Raw genomic sequence first — 22,305 nt, forward strand, 5'->3', positions numbered from 1 at the left:
GCCGGCTGTATTATACAGCAGGCACCTGGCTTCAAAGACGGGGAATGGCGGAATCCCGTCATTAAATCCCTCAGATGCCACAATCAATGATGATCAGGGTACCTGTGAGGTCAGGCAGAGGCATGTGGCTCCCACTGCCTTGCAATAGGAGCCCCCACAGTGAAATCGCAGGGCTCTGATCGGTTACCATAGAAGCCTGGATGCTTGCAAAGCCTTCTAGCCCTGCCATGGTAAGCTCCCTGCTGCAGCAGGGAGCATTTTAAAATCCTGTTCACCCTAATAGATCTCTATTAGGGTGAATAGAACAAGGGATTAAAAGATCCCAGGCTCTAGTCCCTTAAGGGGGCTAATAGTTATTAAATAAAAAAAAGTAAAAAAAAAAAAAGTCCCCCCTTCCCAATTTTACATACAGTATAAAAATATATTAACAATAAAATAATAAACATATCAGGTATTGTCACATCTGAAAATGTACTAAGAATACATTTTTATTTTTTATTTCTGTGCGGTAAACGCCATATCGTAAAAAAAAAAAAAAAAATACACGATTTGCCATTTTTATAATAATTGAGTACTATTAAATTCCTTATAAAAATTCACTTTTTATTAAATACAATTAAAAGGTTATTACATAAATGCAGTAGGCATGCAAATAAATATCATATCTCAATTTCTATACTTAATTAATATTCATAAACGGGTCCATCAATGTTGAAAAAAACATAAATGGAATAACTGAGGGATTATCCACATCAAGTAATCACCTTTCTCTACCTTATGAATGCCTGTTTGAAAGCTAATAACGGTGAGGGGATAGATCGTGAAGGTAGGACAATACTGAAAAGTAATGTAGTCTCAATAAATAACCCTCACCCGCTATCCTATGTGATCATACACATTAGTTAAACAAACGGGAATGATGCGAGAAAGTATCAAAACAATTGGACCTCCTTTTAAGTGACATACCTGGACTTAAGGCCCCTTTCACACGGGCGTTGCGGTAAAATGTGCGGGTGCGTTGCGGGAACACCCGCGATTTTTCCGCGCGAGTGCAAAACATTGTAATGCGTTTTGCACTCGCGTGAGAGAAATCACGCATGTTTGGTACCCAAACCCGAATTTCTTCACAGAAGTTCGGGCTTGGGATTGGTGTTCTGTAGATGTTATTATTTTCCCTTATAACATGGTTATAAGGGAAATAATAGCATTCTGAATACAGAATGCTTAGTAGGTGATCAATTGAGGGTTAAAAAAAAAAAAAAAATTAACACCTTCTCCTCTTGTTCGCGTAGTTCCCGGTCTCTTCTTTACTTCTTTAATGATGAGCTGTGGGCTAAAGGACCTTTGGTGACGTCAGATCACATGCTCCAATCACATGGTACATCACCGTGGTGATGGACCATGTGATTGGCGCATGTGATCTGATGTCACCACAGGTCCTAGCCGGTATTTTCATCTTTTAAGAAATAAAGAAGAGACCGGGAACTACGCGATCAAGAGGAGAAGGTGAGTTAATTTTTTTTATTTTTTTAACCCTCAATTGATCACCTACTAAGAATTCTGTATTCAGAATGCTATTATTTCCCCTTATAACCATGTTATAAGGGAAAATAATACAGTGAATAGACTGTCACCTAGCAACCATGCGTGAAAATCGCAACGCATCCGCACTTGCTTGCGGATGCTTGCGATTTTCACGCAACCCCATTCACTTCTATGGGGCCTGCGTTGCGTGAAAAACGCAGAATATAGAGCATGCTGCGATTTTCACGCAACGCATAAGTGATGCGTGAAAATCACCGCTCATCTGAACAGCCCCATAGAAATGAATGGGTCGGTATTCAGTGCGGGTGCAATGCGTTCACCTCACGCATCGCATCCGCGCGGAATACTCGCCCGTGTGAAAGGGGCCTAAGAAGTGAGAATAATGGCGTCCCAAATAATTTTTTCCTGTTTTTCAATAACAGACATGGTAAATTAAATGGTTTTCTTAAAAATACAACTTAGGCCTCATACACACGACCGTTGTGTGCATCCGCGGCCGTTGTTGCGTTTTTTTTGCGGACCCATTGACTTTTAATGGGTCCGTGAAAAAATCGGAAAATGCACCGTTTGGCTTCCGCGTCCGTGATCCGTTTTTCCAGTCCGTGAAAAAAATATGACCTGTCCTATTTTTTTCACGCACAACGGTTCACGGACCCATTCAAGTCAATGGGTCTGTGAAAAATCACGGATGCACACAAGATAGTCATCCGCGTCCGTGATCCGTGTCTGTTTTTCCTATCATTTTCAATGCAAACTTGACTTTTCATGTCCACGGAAGAAAAAACGGTCACGGATCACGGAACAACGGAAATCCGTTTTGCAGACCGGAAAAAAAAAACGGTTATGTGCATGAGGCCTTATCCCGCAAAAAATAAGCCCTCATATGGCTATATGAATGCAAAACCAAAAATGGACCCGGTACGTAAGGAGTTAACGCAGAGAAGCATTAGTGATGTGAAAGTGACATATATGGCTCTGGGTAAATGCATGTTTGCCAGTGGTAACAAGCAGCCTGTTTAAAAACACACTGTACTGGCAGATTTTTTTTAATGCTTTTTAAAATTAAAAGTAGTTTCAAAGGTTATCTCTTAAGGCTGCGTTCACACGAGCGTGTCCGGATTAGTTCCGGATGCGTCCCGGTGTGTTGCGGCAAACCCGCGCGAGTAGGAATGCAATTGCAGTCAGTTTTGACTGCGATTGCGTTCCGATGTTCAGTTTTTATCGCGCGGGTGCAATGTGTTTTGCACGCGCGTGATAAAAAAACGACTGTGGTACCCAGACCCGAACTTCTTCACTGAAGTTCAGGTTTGGGTTCGGTGTTGTGTAGATGTTATTATTTTCCCTTATAACATGGTTATAAGGGAAAATAATAGCATTCTGAATACAGAATGCTTAGTAGGTGATCAATTGAGGGTTAAAAAATAAAAAAAATTAACTCACCTTGTCCTCTTGTTCGCGTAGTTCTCCCGGTCTTTAGTTCTTTAAAAAGATGAACTATGGGCTAAAGGACCTTTGGTGACGTCAGATCACATGCTCCAATCACATGGTACATCACCGTGGTGATGGACCATGTGATTGGAGCATGTGATCTGACGTCACCAAAGGTCCTTTAGCCCATAGTTCATCTTTTTAAAGAACTAAAGACCGGGAGAACTACGCGAACAAGAGGACAAGGTGAGTTAATTTTTTTTATTTTTTAACCCTCAATTGATCACCTACTAAGCATTCTGTTTTCAGAATGCTATTATTTTCCCTTATAACCATGTTATAAGGGAAAATAATACAGTGTATAGACAGTCACCTAGCAACCGTGCGTGAAAATCGCACCGCATCCGCACTTGCTTGCGGATGCATGCGATTTTCACGCAACCCCATTCACTTCTATGGGGCCTGCGTTGCGTGAAAAACGCAGAATATAGAGCATGCTGCGATTTTCACACAACGCATAAGTGATGCGTAAAAATCATCGCTCATCTGAACAGCCCCATTGAAATGAATGGGTCCAGATTCAGTGCGGGTGCAATGCGTTCACCTACCGCATTGCACCCGCGCGGAAATCTCACCCGTGTGAACGCAGCCTAACGGTGGCAGGTGCTTGCTGGAGTTTATACACCCAAAGTAGTATTAAAAAAAAATGTCATGTACTTGACATGAGTGATCAAAAAATTATTCCTAAATGGGGGCATGCCAATGTCTATACATGGCTATATCAGAAAAGCAGTGGTTAGTTCTGAAATGATGTCTTATTCAGATGCAGCTGCAGTACAGTATAGAACTTGAAGGCTGGAGATGTGTAGGGGTATTAGTAATGGCAATAACAGCTACATCAGCAGTAGTACAATATGAAAACTGATGAATAGGCAGACAGTAGCAGTGGTATCATTGGGCTGGTGATAAATAGCCACTGTCCACAATGGCAGATCTATTCGTAGGCATCAGCTGAAGGAGTGTGAAAATCTGTGCCCGATTCATTTTCACAAATATGATGTTTTCCACATTTGTGGAGGACAATTTTGTTCACTTTTGTGCGATGAGACCACCCGCTGTGCTGAACACCCTCTATATCAGTACACTCGAGGCATTACCTGCTCCCCAACAACAGTTTTATAGATGCAAATGGTCAATTGGAGAAAGTCCACCACAATATATGGTAGGTGTGACAGAACAGTAAAGAATTTTTGTAATAAAATTTTCAATAATTTCTTAAAGGGAACCTGTCACCGGAATTTTGTGTATAGAGCTGAGGACATGGGTTGCTAGATGGCCGCTAGCACATCCGCAATATCAAGTCCCCATAGCTCTGTGTGCTTTTATTGTGTAAAAAAAATGATTTGACAGATATGCAAAAAACGGATCCGCAAACAATACGGATGATGTCCGTGTGAATTCCGTTTTTTGCGGAACGGAACAGCTGGGCCCTGATAGAACAGTACTTATCCTTGTCCATTATGCGGACAGTAATAGGACATATTCTATCTTCGAACGGATCGGAAAAACAGAAATATGGAAACGGAAGGCATACGGAGTACCTTCCGTTTTTTTTTTCCGGATCCAATGAAATGGAACGCAAAAAACAGAACATAAACAGTCTCGTGTGCAAGAGTCCTTAACCTGAGATGAGTCTTGTTCCTGACTCATCTCACGTACAGCACTCATTTCAGGTTAATTTGCATATGTATCAAATCTTTATTTTTTCCACAATAAAAGCACACAGAGCTATGGGGACTGGATATTGCGGATGTGCTAGCGGCCATCTAGCAGCCCATGTCCTCAGCTCTATACCCAAAATCCAGGTGACAGGTTCCCTTTAAAAGGTTTCTACCAGCAGAAATACTGTTCTGTAGCTGACTGATATAGCGATGCGCTAATGTCAGCACTACATAACAGTGTGTTTCTAACATTTGTCCCTGCAGCCGTATTTGTTAAAAAAAAGCACTTTTATTATATGCTAATGAGCCTCTAGGTGCTATGTGGGCGTAAAATCAGCACCTAGAGGCTCCGTCTACTCACCCTTTGTCCCGCCCAGGTCCCCTGTTCTGCCCGCCCAGCTCCTCTTGATTGATGCCACTGTTCCCTGCATCGTTGGCGAAATCCCTCGCCTGCACCGTTCACTTCTGTCTTCGGCGCAGGCGCAGTGAGTGAAGGCCGCTCTCCTGATGCCTGCTTCCTCACTGTGACGTAGTCAGCGCAGTGAGGAATCCGGCACCAGGATCGCATCATTCACTCACTGCGCCTGCGCCGAAGACAGAAGTGAATGGCGCAGGCGCGGGATTTCGCCAACAATGCAGGGAACAGTGGCATCAATCAAGAGGAGCTGGGCGGGCAGAACAGGGGACCTGGGCGGGATAAAGGGTGAGTGGACGGAGTCTCTAGGTGCTGATTTTACGCCCACATAGCACCTAGAGGCTCATTAGCATATAATAAAAGTGCTTATTTTACAAAAACGGCTGCAGGGACAAATGTTAGAAACACACTGTTATGTAGTGCTGACATTAGCGCATCGCTATATCAGTCAGCTACAGAACAGTATTTCTGCTGGTAGAAGCCCTTTAAGTAAAGAGACTGCTACATTATCTGCTGGCACTGTGCAGAAATTTTCTCATAAAGATACCCACACAGAGCAACCATCACAATGCTCACAACATTTCTGCCGCCACTAGCACGACCTGAGTTTGCCCTATATGTAGGTCTGGCAGCTTTTGAGCTTGCACCAAAAGCAGCATCAGTGGCATCAGCACCTGAACAAATGGTCACTACTACAATATACAGTAACTATGACACAGGACAATACATCAGGTTAGGTACACTAGTCTGGGACAAACAGAATTTTTGTAATTACATTTTCAAAAATGTTTTAAAAAGAAAATGTGCAAATAGACAGAGTCCACTAAAACGTAACAGTGAGAGACACACAAGTCAGGTATATTGGTCTGCAATAGATTACATTTTTGTCATTGCATTTTTGCAGCACAAGAAAAAAATGCCCAATTGGGCAGAGTCTGCAGCAAAAACATACGGTGAATGTGATGCTACAAAACACATCGGGTCAGGTTGGGTACATTTATTAATAATTGAAGAAACGGCAACAGCTTTTTTGAAAAAAAAAATTGCAGTTGTTCAGTCCACTACAACGTAAAGCCTCAGTGAAGCTGTCCATGATGGATCCGTGTGTGATCTATGTGTCCGTTTTTGCTGTCCGTGTGTCATCCATGTTACACTGACACTGCACAGCTGAAAAATATTTTGCAATGCTTCTCTTCCTAATGATTTGTGAAACACAGATGTAACGGATGCCATCTGTGTTGCATCCGAGGTTTTCACGGATGCAACACATCCGTTTCACATCCATTTCACGTTAAAGAGTCTGCTGCAAATATGTATTGTGACCGACAGTGCAAAATACATCCAGTCAGGTTTTCTACACTTAACCTCTTACTGACCTTGTGATTTTTCTTTTTTATGTTTCCATTTTTCACTCCCTGCCTTCCCGGAGCCATAACTTTTTATTTTTCCATTCACATAGGAAGCTTGTTTTTAACATGCACCTTCTAAAGGTGCCATTTAATAGTGGGAAGCTAGAAAAAAAAAGTCCAAATTGGGCAGAATTGAAAAAAAAGTTAAAAAAAAATCCTTTATGCTATATTTTGGTGGTGTTCCTTTTGTGGTAAAACTGACCTGTTAGCTGTAGGCTACATGCACACATCTGTATACCATCCGTTTTTTTTTTTTTGCGGATCCATTGTAATGCCTAAAACAGACAAGAATAGGACATGTTCTATTTTTTTTTTGCGGGGCTACGGAATGGACATACTGATGCGGACAGCACACGGTGTGCTGTCCGCATTTTTTGCGGACCCATTGAAATGAATGGGTCCGCATCCTATCCGCAAAAAAAAATAAATGAACGGACACGGAAACAAACAACGTTTGTGTGCATGTAGCCTTATTCTCCAGGTCAGTATGATTACAGCGATACCACAATGTTATAGTTTTTCTTCTGTTTTATTATTTTTTAAAGACTATGATAAAAAATATATTTGCTCTTTTTGTGGTGTTCCTTTTGTGGTAAAACTGATCTGTTACCTTTATTCTCCAGGTCGGTATGATTACAGCAACACCACAATGTTATAGTTTTTCCTCTGTTTTATTTTTTTTTTTAAAAACTATGATAATTATTTTTTTTTCTTTTCTGACCCCCATAACATTTTTATATGTATGTCTACAGAGCTCATTTTTTGTGAGGTGATCTCTAGTTTTTATTGATACCAAAATGGTATTTTGGTGTATGATTTTTTGAGAACTTTTAATAAAAAATTTTGGGGAAGTGAAGTCACAAAAAAAAAGGGAAGTGGTCATTTTAATTTTTTTACCATTATACTGCTCATCGTAGAGGATAAATATCTTTTGAACTTTTAGTTTTTTAGTTCTTTTTAAATATTTTTAAAAACCTTTTTCAGTTAAGTCCCCTTAGCGCACTTGAACATGCAATTATTAGATTGCTTCTTCCATAAACTGCAACAAATTACCATAACAGCCTATAGGAGATTTGCTATGATCCTATGAAGCCCTGATCTTGACGTGAAGCAGTGGTTTGGGCCTCAGGAGTGCAGCGATCCTGGGGAAAAGGCTCCCAAATGCTTAATTTGAAAAAATTCTATTACGTACCTGTGGGGTCAAATTTCTCATTATACTCCTAGTTAATTCCTTGAGTTGTTCAGATTTCACAATGGTCATCTGGGTATGGGGGTTATGTTTTAGCACTTCAAGGCCTATACTACAGCCTGGAAAAAGATCCTAAAGAAGACCCAAAGATCTATAAGGTGCTATTTCACTTCGTAGGTCTGTATTTGAGTTAAGAAATCAGACTATGGCATATATAGGATAAGAGGGGAAGGTGTCTGGTTCATAGGAAAAGGTCAGAAATTGATGTAAACACCACCGAAATGGTCTGAGAACAGCATAAGGGAGGATGTCTGGATACATCTTGGACTTCCAGGTCGATGCTGGGAATTATGTTGTCTGAGTAGTATGCCACTTTTACAGACTGACAATAATACGCACAAAACTGAAGATAAAATCGATTTTAGAGGAAAAATTGTTAGGAAACAATATTTCCTGTATATTTACTTGTATATAAAGTGCAAGTGCTGCCAAAAATTACAAGGAAGAGGCACTCCGATACAACCTGTATATCACATAATGGAAAGCCTCATTCACATTGTGGTACAATTGTTCAGGTAGTGGGACTCCTACACTCATAAAGCCTATGCACTAAGTGAAAGGGCTTCCAAAAATTAAAAGGAACTGGCACTCCAATACACCCTTTATTATACATAAAGGAGGGCATCATACACTCTTGAAAAATTATGATTGATGGCCTGCTGGTGACCCTCAAAAACATTACGAGCAAGGGCCTTCTGGTGACCCTCTAAAACATTAGGGGCGAGTGCCTGCTGCTGATCTGAGCATTGAAAAAATTATGGGCGAGTGCATGCTGCTGAGCTGACCATTGAAAAAAATTATGGGTGAGGGCCTGCTGGTGAGCTGACCCTTTAAAACATTACATGTGAGGGCCTGCAGGTGAGCTGACCCTCTAGAAGATTGCAGGTGAGGACATGCTGGTGAGCTGACCCTCTAAAACATTACATGCGAGGGCCTGCAGGTGAGCTGACCCTCTAAAACATTATATGCGAGGGCCTGCAGCTGAGCTGATCCTCTACAACATTAGAAGCAAGGGCAGAGTAATAGTTATGTTAATATGGAAGAAGAGGAGGAGGACGAGAAAAGGAAGATTGAACCATATGCCATTTTTAGTTTTGGAAAGGGGTTCATGGGAATACAGTACATTATAAAAAAAAACACATTTAAAGTGCCTTTGTGTTCAGCCGCTTTCCTCTGGTGAAATAGAGAAGTCAGGGGCAATCCAGGCCTTGTTCATTTTTATAAGAGTCAACCTGTCAGCATTTTCAGTTGACAGGCGGATGCGCTTATCAGTTATTATGCCCCCAGCAGCACTAAATACCCGCTCTGACAAAACGCTGGTAGCAGGGCAGGCCAGCACCTCCAAGGTGTAGAGAGCCAGTTTGTGCCACGTGTCCAGCTTGGACACCCAGTAGTTGTAAGGCACAGAGGGATCATTGAGGACGCTGACACGGTCTGCTACGTACTCCTTCGCCATCTTCCAAAACTTCCGCCAGCGTTGTCATCTGGAAATTGTTGGAGCAATTTTTCCACAAGGACCTTCTGGTATTGCACCATTTTGCTCGTCCTCTCCACCAAAGGAATGAGAGATGAGAAGTTCTCTTTGTAGCGGGGGTGGAGAAGGGTGAACAACCAGTAATCAGTGTTGTCCAAAATGTGTAAAATGCGTGGGTCACCGACTGATGGCTGACTGGTGCTGCAAGAGCATAATTCTGAGGTGGAAGTGGAGGAGGAGGTGGAGGAGAAGAAGTGGGGGTTGGAGCCACTAAGGTAGGTGGTGGCGGAAACCCTGATGGAAGTAAGTCCACACAATCCTTGGCGTCGGTAGCACCTGTGCCATCCCAGGGTACGACTCGCTCCCGGCCTCCATAATGTTCACCCAGTGTGCCGTCAGGGAAATGTAGTGTCCCTGGTCACAAGCACTTGCCCATGTGTTAGTGGTTAAGTGGACCTTCCCAGTAACTGCGTTGGTCAGGGCACGGTTGACTTTACGGGACACATACTGGTGTAAGGTGGGCACGGCACACCGTGAAAAATAGTGGCAGCTGAGGACTGCGTAATGAAGGATGGCCGCCAACATCAGGCTGCGGAAGGCCTCAGTGTCCACAAGACTAAATGGCAACATTTCCAGGGCCAATAATTTGGAAAGTAGCGCATTTAGTGCTATGGCCTGTGGCTGGGTATTTGCGCTTGCGTTCGAATGCCTGGGGTAAGGACATTTGTACGCGGCGCTGGGACACGAAAGTGGATGTGGTCGCTGATGGTGCTTGCGAAGGTCCAGGTGCAGGGCGAGAGGCATCCGGGCCTGCGCTTTCGACAGGGGATTGGTCAGCAGGTAACACGGGGAAGAGGAGGCAGTGGTGTGACCCTCAGACACAGATTGTGGACCCAGGCTTTCGGCCCACCAATTACAGTGCTTTGATGCCATGTGGCGGATCATGCTGGTGGTGGTGAGGTTGCTAGTGTTTATGCCCTTGCTAATTTTTGTATGGCACAGGTTGCAAATTACAATTCTTTTGTCGTCCGCACTTTCCTCAAAATAGCGCCAATGCCCAATGGCTTAGGTTGGTTTAGCCTGTCCTGAGACCACCTTGTCGCTTGGTAGGTGGGCTCAGATGTGTTTTGATCAAAATATATTGGCTAAGTGTCTCAGATATTATCATATCAGAGTGAGGACTTTGTCCATATATAATGCTTGCATCTACTTTACTAGTGCATTATTATCTTATTTCTGTGATTTTCTTCAATAATATGTCCAGTGACATCCGCAGAATTGTATATCATACCGTGCAGGATGTTATTATCTTAGTTTTTTCTGTGATTTTTTTGTCTATGTAGTATTTGCTTGAGGGAGTGGCACCTTCAAGCTATGGATTTTACACCAGTTTGATAAATCTCCCCATTGATAATGGCCCCGGTAGGTGGGACTGCTCTTCCAGCAACTAGAGAGTTTGAGTGGGTGAGCAGCGCAGCGGCAACCGTAGGCCACACCCCTTGCAAATAAAATATTACAACAGTAACCAACATACCTTAGGGTGGTGAAAGGTGTCCAGTGCCAGCACATATTATTCACATTGGCATTTTTGCACATATAAAACAGCATCTATTTGGCTGATCTCCAGTGACTTACAGTAATACATAAATAGTTGAAATCTTAACGAGAACTGTATAGCATATACACTGCTCAAAAAAATAAAGGGAACACTTAAACAACACAATGTAACTCCAAGTCAATCACACTTCTGTGAAATCAAACTGTCCACTTAGGAAGCAACACTGAGTGACAATCAATTTCACATGCTCTTGTGAAAATGGGATAGACAACAGGTGGAAATTATAGGCAATTAGCAAGACACCCCCAATAAAGGAGTGGTTCTGCAGGTGGTGACCACAGACCACTTCTCAGTTCCTATGCTTCCTGGCTGATGTTTTGGTCACTTTTGAATGCTGGCGGTGCTTTCACTCTAGGGGTAGCATGAGATGGAGTCTACAACCCACACAAGTGGCTCAGGTAGTGCAGCTTATCCAGGATGGCACATCAATGCGAGCTGTGGCAAGAAGGTTTGCTGTGTCTGTCAGCGTAGTGTCCAGAGCATGGAGGCGCTACCAGGAGACAGGCCAGTACATCAGGAGACGTGGAGGAGGCCGTAGGAGGGCAACAACCCAGCAGCAGGACCGCTACCTCCGCCTTTGTGCGAGGAGGAACAGGAGGAGCACTGCCAGAGCCCTGCAAAATGACCTCCAGCAGGCCACAAATGTGCATGTGTCTGCTCAAACGGTCAGAAACAGACTCCATGAGGGTGATATGAGGGCCCGACATCCACAGGTGGGGGTTGGGCTTACAGCCCAACACCGTGCAGGATGTTTGACATTTGCCAGAGAACACCAAGATTGGCAAATTCGCCACTGGCGCCCTGTGCTCTTCACAGATGAAAGCAGGTTCACACTGAGCACATGTGACAGATGTGACAGAGTCTGGAGACGCCGCGGAGAACGTTCTGCTGCCTGCAACATCCTCCAGCATGACCAGTTTGGCATTGGGTCAGTAATGGTGTGGGGTGGCATTTCTTTGGAGGGCCGCACAGCCCTCCATGTGTTTGCCAGAGGTAGCCTGACTGCCATTAGGTACCGAGATGAGATCCTCAGACCCCTTGTGAGACCATATGCTGGTGCGGTTGGCCCTGGGTTCCTCCTAATGCAAGACAATGCTAGACCTCATGTGGCTGGAGTGTGTCAGCAGTTCCTGCAAGACGAAGGCATTGATGCTATGGACTGGCCCGCTCGTTCCCCAGACTTGAATCCAATTGAGCACATCTGGGACATCATGTCTCGCTCTATCCACCAACGTCACGTTGCACCACAGACTGTCCAGGAGTTGGCAGATGCTTTAGTCCAGGTCTGGGAGGAGATCCCTCAGGAGACCGTCCGCCACCTCATCAGGAGCATGCACAGGCATTGTAGGGAGGTCATACAGGCACGTGGAGGCCACACACACTACTGAGCCTCATTTTGACTTGTTTTAAGGACATTACATCAAAGTTGGATCAGCCTGAAGTGTGTTTTTCCACTTTAATTTTGAGTGTGACTCCAAATCCAGACCTCCATGGGTTGAAAAATTAGGGGCCAGCTATTTCGCTCTGCAAAATACAGAATGCACACTGACGGAAAATACATACGGTCGTGTGCATGAGGCCCTATTAGTGGTAGTTTTTATGCATCAATTGAGATTTTATTTGGTACTTACTCATCTCTTTTTTATCTGTGCACAAATTGTTACCATATTTGAGTTATTTTCTACATATTTTCTACATATGGATTTTTAGAAGCACAAGTTATACATAGACCACATACTGGCAATTTCCCCCCATAACCCCCGAACAGCCCCTTCCCCATAGGCTTTCCTTAGTGAATAGTACTGTATGTTACTAATATTTAGTTCTTCTGTATCTATTAACAGCATTCTATTCTAAATATGTTATTTTAAGCACATTTATTTGTTGTAGAATAAGTAATGACCATATAAGACTGGAGAGCCATTGTTGCATTCATGTGGTATTTTGGATAAAATCAGTAACATGGATACAGTATGGGCCCCATAGACTAAAAGTTAAAGGGTGGTTGGAGCCATATTACACCCATATGCATGGATGCTGGGACAAACAGCAAATCCTTACAATGTGTTTAAAATCTGTAATATTAGCAATATCCAAATATTTATGATTAAATATACCGTATTCAGGACATAATAATAAGAATATTCAAGTTAAGTTTATTATTAACTTTCCTATGCCAGGAATGAAATAACAGAAAGAGATCTGTTCTGCTTTAAAAGGGATGAATAGACTTATTACTATGACCCTGCTATTAGTTTATGCTCTCATAGACAAACTTATACACATATAGACATTTTCAAATAATGTTGCTGTAAATAAAAGCTAACTATCTAGCAGGGAATTAAAAAAAAAAAAACTTTTAGACAGACAGACACAGATGGGGTGATTTATCAAGCTAGTGTAAAGTAGAACTGGCTTAGTGGCCCATAGCAACCAATCAGATTCCACCTTTTATTTTCCAAAGGAGATGTCTACAATAAAAGGTGGAATCTGATTGGTTGCTATGGGCCACTAAGCCAGTTCTACTTTATACCAGTTTGATAAATGATCCCAAGAGACTTCAACACCAAGCACTACAAATAAAACAATGTCCTTTTTAAACATGCAATCACCGTTAGGAGTCTTGTGTGGAGCAAAAGAGTATATGCAGCCTCTGTATAGTTCTCACAGTCCAAGTGGAGGTCTCTAAGCTTATATAGGTATCTTGAAAAAAAAAAGAAAACATGTAACTTGGGCATAAGCATAAATAATATCCGTATATCTTCTTCACCTACACATATCTCATTTTATCAATCCATATACTCCCACAATTCAAACTAATGCATTTGCATTGTTGCATATATTACTTGTCTTAAATCAATACATTTTTATGCAATAATTCAAATTAGCAGTATGTATTTGGAGGTGTGGCTGCGTACTGTGTGTATAGCAGATTATTCTGTGTCTTATGCCATGTACCATGGATATTTATGTTCTAAAATACTACTGTTTTTTTTCTGTAGTTTCACCTTTCCTGTCAATCTACTATCAACAAAGAGAAAGCCAACCTATGGCAGTGGCTTATCATTCAGGAAAACAAAAGGATCAGACATTAAAAATCAAAGTACTTAATTTTTTTATTGTCTGACATCATCTTTTAGGGTAGAACTGAGAGGCCTCCATACACATTAGTTAATTACTAGGTTTGCCTTTTTACGTTGGCCCAGTCTAAGCACTGCATGGGTCTCACGTGCACTGGAGACCGGTGTCTTGGCTGTCACATAAGAGCTGGACCTCTGCTCTAAAGGCCTGGACCGGTAGGAGTGCAGATCCAGAGATTTTAGCCCCTTAGACGCCACAGTCATTAGCAACTTCAGCATCTAAGTGGATACATATGGAACTGACTCCCTTTGTCTCCCATCAGTACACCACAAAATAAATCATGGGGTGTCCTGGTATTGCAGCCTAGGCCTAATATAGGCTCAGGACTGTTTTCAGCATATTTCTGTGGCGCAGCCTGCTGGTTCATGTCAGTATAGAACTGACAGTATAATTCATTTTTATAACCTGTTGAAGCGATCAAAATATTGCATATTTCTAACACTAATGTCTTCCCATGTACTGAAGAAATTGCTGTTTTTTTATCTCTCTCCTAAAAATAAAATAAGAAAAGTTATTTAATACACTATATATACACCAAAATGATTCCTAAAAAAAAAAAAATTAATCCCACAAAATAAAAAAAAATAAAAAATAAGAAACAATTTAAAAGTTATCACTGCTGGAACAGGGGGAACATTTTATTGGTCCTTAAGGCTAAAACTAATTATATCACTAAGGGGTTAAAAATGTAATAGTTTCCCCTGAGTTGTGCACCAACAATATTTACTGCAGACACACATTAAAAATCTACAATCCAAAAAAGTTACATTTTTGGAAGGGTTTTTCCAATTTTTATGTGACTGTTATGAGGTTAAAGTCCTATTTTGTGGGATTAGTTAATGGTTGAAAAAGTTCAAAAACAATTTTAATATTTAAAACAAATTAAAAAATACACCATCTTGCAAAAGTAGTAAAATGTAAAAAAATAAAATATGGATTTGGTATCACTGTAATTGTACTGACCCAGAAAATAAGGCTATAATGTTATTTATGCATAAATGCCACAAAATGTATAATAAAAAACTAAAAAAAAAACTCAGTGGCTGTTTTTTTCATTTCCCCTCAAAAAAGAGATAATAAAAGTTAAACAATAAGTTATGTATACTCCCAACACAACAAATTGTCCCACAAAACACAAAATCTCATACGGCTATATCGAATTGTACTAGCCATTGAATGTTCATGCAAGTAATGTAGATTTTTATTTTCAAATGTCCAATAAACCCAAATCCAATAATATTTTACCTTATGTACATTGCTTCTCGATTAATATCTTTGTAAAAGTTCTGAAGGAAAAAAAAAATTCATTACTTTAAAACAATAACATTTTGCATTATGATCAGGGTTGAGCAAACCCATGGAAGTTCGGGTTCGCCGGGTTCGGGAACTTCACCCCGAACCCGGACCCCATTTAGGTCAATGGGGACCCGAACTTCATTTTATTATTTTCCGTTTTAACATGGTTATAACGGAAAATAATAGCATTCTTAAAACAGAATGCTAAATAAAATGTCTATTAAGAAGTAAAAAATAAAAAAAAAACTTGCCTCATCCACTTGATCGCGCAGCCGGTATCTTCTTTTCTTCAGGACCTGCATAAGGACCTGTGGTGACGTCACCGCGCTCACCACGGGGTGAGCGCAGTGAGATCACCGCAGGTCCTTTTGCAAGTCTTGAAGAAAAGAAGAAACCGGCTGCGCGATCAAGTGGATGAGGTGAGTTTTTTTTTTTTTTAATCCCTCAATAGACATTTTATTTAGCATTCTGTTTTAAGAATGCTATTATTTTCCATCATAACCATGTTGTAACGGAAAATAATAAAATCACCCAAACCCGAACTTCAGTGAAAAAGTCCGGGTTCAGGTTCGCTCAACTCTAATTATGACACATATTCAAGATACTAGTGCATATTTTATCTGAATAACATAACCACATAACTATGTGCACCGCTTATCATATGTACAGCGCTATGGAATGAATGGCGCTTTAATAATTAATAATAATAATAATAATAATAATATACCACAAGATTGGTTTAATAAATATTTACACTGACAAATTATCGCAAAAATTCACTAAATGTAAATTAGCCTAGCAAAGATCAGCGATAAATGATAAAATAATTTTTTATTATTGATCTTAATAATTCAAGACGATTAGGGCATGATCAGTAAATGTTAGGCCTATTTCATATTTCCATGTCTGTTCAAAAATCAGTCCTGGTTTCATCCGCGAAGATGTCTGTCAAGATGTCTATGAAGATAGCAGCAACAGCACAAGATAGTGGCAGATTACAGTAGAGGCAGCAGGTGTGTTGCATCAGGTGGGTGACAGCATCAGAATAATGGCAGCAGCACATTGTCAGAAGTAACGGGCCATTTGTCACAATGTTCCAATGTGGCAGCACACTACAGTCAGATTATTACTGCAAGAATGCACCGTTGTCTGGAAATTCTGGTTGATCAACTCCTGATTCATCTTTATAAGGGCTCATTCAGATGGCCGTATGCTGTCTGCAAAAATGCGGATCCGTTTTTTTTCGTGGAAAGTTCAGCACGTCCGCAAAAAACTGATTACATTTCGTTTTTTTTGCTGATCCATAGACCTCAATAGGGCCATGTCCTGATTTTCACTGACAAGTATAGGACATGTTTAATTTTTTTGCTGAGTCATGCAATGGAAGAAAAGGGCCCATAGAAGTGAATTGGCCAGCATCTAATCCGCAAAAAAACGGATCCGCATTTTTGCGCACAGCATACGGCCGTCTGAATGAGCCCCAGGGGTTAGTCTCTTAACCTTTTGAGCGATCAGCTACATTATCATCCACTATTGTCTGGTCGTCACTCATGTCATCCTTACCAGTCTCATGGCCATGTTCCTGACCACTTGCAACATATGCTCCCCCATGACTGTCATCATCGCTAGTTGCATGCCTAAATGAGCATGCAGCAGACCTCTCCTCCAAATCTGGGTTGGCCTGTAGCTGATGACTGTCCTCAATAAGCTCGCCCTTGCTGAGTAGTGGAGCAGAGCGAGCTGCATACATTACTTCCCGAGCAGAAGGATTAGCAAAAGAAAGAGGCAGTTGCAGGACAGGTGAGGGCATAGAGGTTTTTCCTGGGCTATGCCAACTAAGTGTAGTGTCAGAGGAAGCCACCAATTCCTGACTGTGTGTGTCTGATGTTAATTGAGATGATGTTGAAGTCAACCATTCCAATACAGTTGGATTATTTGTCAAAACATGTCTGTTGGATGACAGTGGCAATCCTGGCCTGTTGCGGTGGCTGCTGCTACCATCAACCCTTCTTCTGTGGCTATTTCTGCCAGCTACAGCAACAATTTTGCCACTGCCCATACTGTTTGAGGGCCCAGGTAAATGTCTGTTGGCCATAGTGTACAGTAACTGAATCAGTAATGTAACTATGTAACTAAGTTTGAATGGCACAGCAGGTGAACTAGATAAATGTGCCTATATATTAGACCGGTTGACACTAAGTAGGATGCACAGTAAGTCTATGTATAACAGAACAGATTAAATTATATGTTTACCTTTTTTACTATTGCATCTGTAACGGGGTTCCGAAGGTGCACTCGGTCCCCCATTGCCCGCAAAACTGTTGCTTAGCTTTGGGAATGAGGATCTGTGTTTGACCTCATTCCCAGGGCGGCTTTACTGCTGGGTGGCTCCCTGATCCTAAGTCTGCCTTGAGCGCCGAGCTGATCACTCAGTGCTCAACTGGTTGGTCTGTCGGTCATGTGACGCTGGCCACGTCACATGACCCTCACTCCCCACTATAAATACAGGCAGCCTGCTAGCCACAGGTTGCCTGTTAATTTCTAGGTTCCTGGCTATTTGTTGGACTACTGAATACTCACCTGATTCCGTTCCCTGACGATCCTTTTGCCTGCTCCTCCTGTACTGCGCATCCGTCCTGGTATTGTGACCTCGGCTCCCACCTGACTACTCTCTTAGGACTCCTCTTGTACTTCTCTACTCTCCTGGTATTTGACCCCGGCTTCTCCTGACCATTCTTTGCTTAACCCTTTGTACTGCGTAGCTCTCTTGGTTCTGACCCGGTCCGTTCATGTTCCGTATTTTGTCTTGTCTGTCTTCCCTGCAAGTATCCTAAGTTAGGGACTGTCGTCCAGTTGTCCCCTGTCATCAGGACTCTTGAGGCAAGTAGGCAGGGCCAGGGGTGAGGGTGGAGCGCAGTGGTCACTATCCTTCCCCCTGTGTGTGTGTGGACGTGACCGTTACAGCATCATTATGAGGTAAAAATCTTTTTTTCAATTGGTCTTTATTAAAAATATGGAGTCCTTTTCTCTGTACAGAGCTGAGATGTTCTATTAGAAGGATTGGAATTTTCTCTCTCTCTCTTCGTCAGGCATGGAGCTGATGGGCTCTTTATCTCTGCTCTCTGACCATATAAACACTCATTATAGCTCAATCCTTATCTTAGTGATAAGAATGTGGCTTACTGTATATAAGAGTTTATGAACTCTTAGGAAATTAGAGATAAGCATTATTAGATGATCCCTGGATCACTATCCATCTTCCTTTTAACCCCTAAGGCCTATTTTCATTTTTGCATTTTGGATTTTTCCAATAACCATATTTATTTATTTTTATTCATATAGCTATATGAGGGCTTATTTTTTTGTGGGACACAATGCATTTTTTAATGCCACCATTTAATTTACCATATCTTGTATTGGAAAAAGGGGAAAATGAAATAAAATGTGGCAAAATTGAAAAACAAAAAAAACACAAAACAAAACAGAATTCCGCGAAGGTTTTTGTGGTTTGGGCATCACAGCATTTACTGTGCGTTAAAAATGAGCTGACATCCTTATTCTGTGGCTAAATACGAATGCGGCAACACCAAAATTGTATTTTTTTTTTTTGTTTTACTACTTAAAAAAAAATAAAAACCTTTTCAAATTCCGGTCTACAGAGCTATATGAGGGCTTGTTTTTTTTTCTACCAAACTGTATTTTTATTGGTACCATTTTTGTGGTATGTATGACTTTTTGATCATAGTTATTCAATTTTAGCGGACAAGATGACAAAAAATGGCAAATTGCGTGTATTTTTTTTTCTATTACAACGTTCACCGTAGAGGATTTTTTTTTTTTTTATATTTTAACAGTTCAGTCATTTTTGGACACGATGATACCTAATATGTAATTTTTTTTGTCTGTTTACATACTTTTATATGTAAAATTGGGAAAGGGGGGTGACTTTTAATATATTGGTGTTTTTTTATTTAACTTTTTTTTAAAATTTCTTTTTTTTTACTATTAGCCCCCATAGGGTGCTCGTCTATGGGATCTTTTGATCCCCTCTCCTATTCACCCTAATAGACATCTATTAGGGTGAATAGGATTTTTACGGGCACGTCATATTGCGTGACACAGTTAAAAAGGAGTTGGGCCAAAGGGCAAGGGTGTGTAGAACCTGATTTCTATATATTATTATAAGCCTCAATGTCATTTTGAATTAAAAAGTCCCCTTTTTTAAGCCATCTAATGTATTTGCTTTGACCAGCTCCTGGGGCAGGCTATTCCACAGATTTACAGTCATTTTTTCTCCAGGTGTAGGGAGTGACCCCTTGTTTTTTGTGGGGTTTTAACACAAATTAGCTTCTCTAAATATTTTTTGCATGGTCTGTTTATATATTTGTACAGGTTAATCATGTCCTCCCTTAGATGTAAAGGCCCTCTTTTTGTCATTTATTGTGCTTTTTACACTATTTGTAAGCCATGTGGGGTTTAATTTTATTCGCTTGTACTTGTTACCTCTAGGAAAGTATTTAACAATATACTTATCGAAAGTAGATTTAAAGCACTCCCATTTAGCATTAGTGTCATTATGTGACAATAGTTGCTCGCAGTCTATGCCCTGGAGTGCAGCAAAAACTCACTGAAAAAAGTGGCCTAAACGGGTGGAAATGCTCCAAACCCAGACACTGTAGCGTGTCTATAACTGGGGGAGCAACTCCTCCGCATATGGTCCGCAGATAATGGCAATCCCCAGCAAAAAATATGTGCAATGGAGGATGCCGGGGCGGACCGTATGCACCACAAGGACATCTTACACAAAATGATACATTGTGTAGATGAAAAAATATATACATACACAAATCACTGCAAAAAATGCACCAAAATGATGCGCAACTGATAATACTAGCCAATTCCCCAAGCCGATGTTAAAAGCTGAGAACACAATTCATTTGCACAATTTGTTTGGTGGTAAAAGCAGAATTGCGTTATGGATTCCGTTACCACGGACATAACGCAATTCTATGATGGAATGCATAACGGAATGCCTATAGAGGCATTCTGTTATTCATTCCGTCATAATAGAAGTGCAAGTGCAAAATTGATCCGTCCAATTTCCGTTATGCAGGGGAGTCCGTTATGCAGGCCATAGACTTTTCTATTATGATGGAATGAATATCTCTAATAAAGACCAATGTTTTAGACACTGGTCTTAATAAAGCCCCTGCACTGGTGGTGGATCGCAAAGTTATGAGGAGGTGCCGGCCTCTACATAACTTCAGCACATCCAGCGCCCGTTCTAAATGTAAACCAGCTTTCTAGCTGGCTTATATTTTGAACATTTTCTGATAAATGAGACAAGCCTGTAGGCCCATTTCCTTCCCTGCCCATTTTTAAACCTGGCATGAGCGGGGAGAAGTGCCAGTCTGCGTTGCCCGCTCCATTTGCGCATGCAGTTGATCTTCTATCTCCTCATTGATATTGGGAGGGCTATAGATCACATCAAGAATAATTTTTTCCTTATTTTCTTTCCTCTGTAATTCCACCCAATAAAGACCAATTGAAAAAATGCTTATAGTGCTTAAAGAACGGTTTAGTTGTGGACCTAATTGTTTTTAAACTACCTTTAAATTAATAAAAAGAGGACAATGTCTTCATTGAATGTTGGATACCAAACATAACAAAAGATTGTTGGAGCACTGTGCAATAATAAGGGATGTTCGGACAGTGTGAGTGACGATAGATGAGAACACATCCTTTGGCGCTGGATTATAGCGGCCTCCTTACAAATGCCGATGCAAACTGAATGTGGGAGGAATGATTGCTACTAGTGTTGATCGAGCACCAAAGTGCTCGGGTGTTCGGGTCGAACACCTTGGGATGCTTGTGTGCTCTACCGAGCACCCGAGCACAATGGAAGTCAATGCGATAACCCGAGCATTTAAACCAGACACCCCCTGCTCTGAAGAAGTGAGGGTGTCTGGTTCATAGGTTCATAAGAAAAGGTCTGAATTGATGGAACCGCCACGGAAATGGTTCGGGAACAGCTTGGGGAGGATGCCTGGATGCATCTTGGACTCCCAGGTCGCTGCTGGGAACGATGTTGTCCGAGTAGTACGCCACTTTTACAGACTGTCAATAATATGCACAAAACCGAAGATAAAATCTATTTTAGAGGAAAAATTGTTAGGAAACATTCTTTCCTGTATATTTACTTGTATATAAAGTGCAAGCGCTGCCACAAAATACACGGAAGAGGCACTCCGATACAACCTGTATATCACATAATGGAGGACCTCATTCACATTGTGGTACAATTGTTCAGGTAGCGGCTCCTACACTCATAAAGCCTATACACTAAGTGAAAGGGCTTCCAAAAATTACAAGGAACTTGCACTCCAATACAACCTTTATTACACATAAAGGAAGGCATCATACACTCTTGAAAAATTATGATTGATGGCCTGCTGGTGACCCTCTAAAACATTACGGGTGAGGGCCTGCTGCTGAGCTGACCATCTAAAACATTAGGTGTGAGGGTCTGCTGCAGAGCTGACTCTCTAAAACATTAGGGTCGAGTGCCTGCCGCTGATCTGAGCATCAAAAAAATTATGGGCGAGTGCCTAATCCTGAGCTGAACATTAAAAAAAATTATGGGCAAGGGCCTGCAGGTGAGCTAACCCTCTAAAACATTATATGCGAGGGCCCGGCAGGTAATCTGACCCTCTAAAACATTATATGCGAGGGCCTGCAGGTGAGCTGACCTTCTAAAAGATTGTAGGTAAGGGCCTGCTGGTGAGCTGACCCTCTAAAACATTACATGCGAGGGCCTGCAGGTGAGCTGACCCTCTAAAAGAATGTAGGTGAGGGCCTGCTGGTGATCTGACCCTCTAAAACATTATATGCGAGGGCCGGCAGGTAAGCTGACCTTCTAAAAGATTGTAGGTGAGGGCCTTCTAGTGAGCTGACCCTCTAAAACATTACATGCGAGGGCCTACAGGTGAGCTGACCCTCTATAAGAATG

At 41.6% G+C, this 22,305-nt stretch overlaps 1 protein-coding gene across 2 annotated transcripts in view; it reads right to left on the reverse strand.

Moving 5' to 3' along the window:
- DOCK2 (dedicator of cytokinesis 2) overlaps positions 1-22,305 on the reverse strand; it is a 1,232,183-nt gene that overhangs the window by 279,333 nt on the left and 930,545 nt on the right. For both annotated transcript variants that reach the window (XM_040442815.1, XM_040442808.1), the window contains exons 36-37: positions 15,246-15,286; positions 13,472-13,562 (exon numbers count right to left, since the gene is read on the reverse strand). In XM_040442815.1, coding sequence (XP_040298749.1) covers positions 13,472-13,562; positions 15,246-15,286 — 132 coding nt within the window. The remainder of the gene's footprint in view (positions 1-13,471; positions 13,563-15,245; positions 15,287-22,305) is intronic.

The sequence above is a fragment of the Bufo bufo genome, chromosome 1 (genome assembly GCF_905171765.1).
Source record: "Bufo bufo chromosome 1, aBufBuf1.1, whole genome shotgun sequence".
NCBI lineage: Eukaryota > Metazoa > Chordata > Amphibia > Anura > Bufonidae > Bufo > Bufo bufo.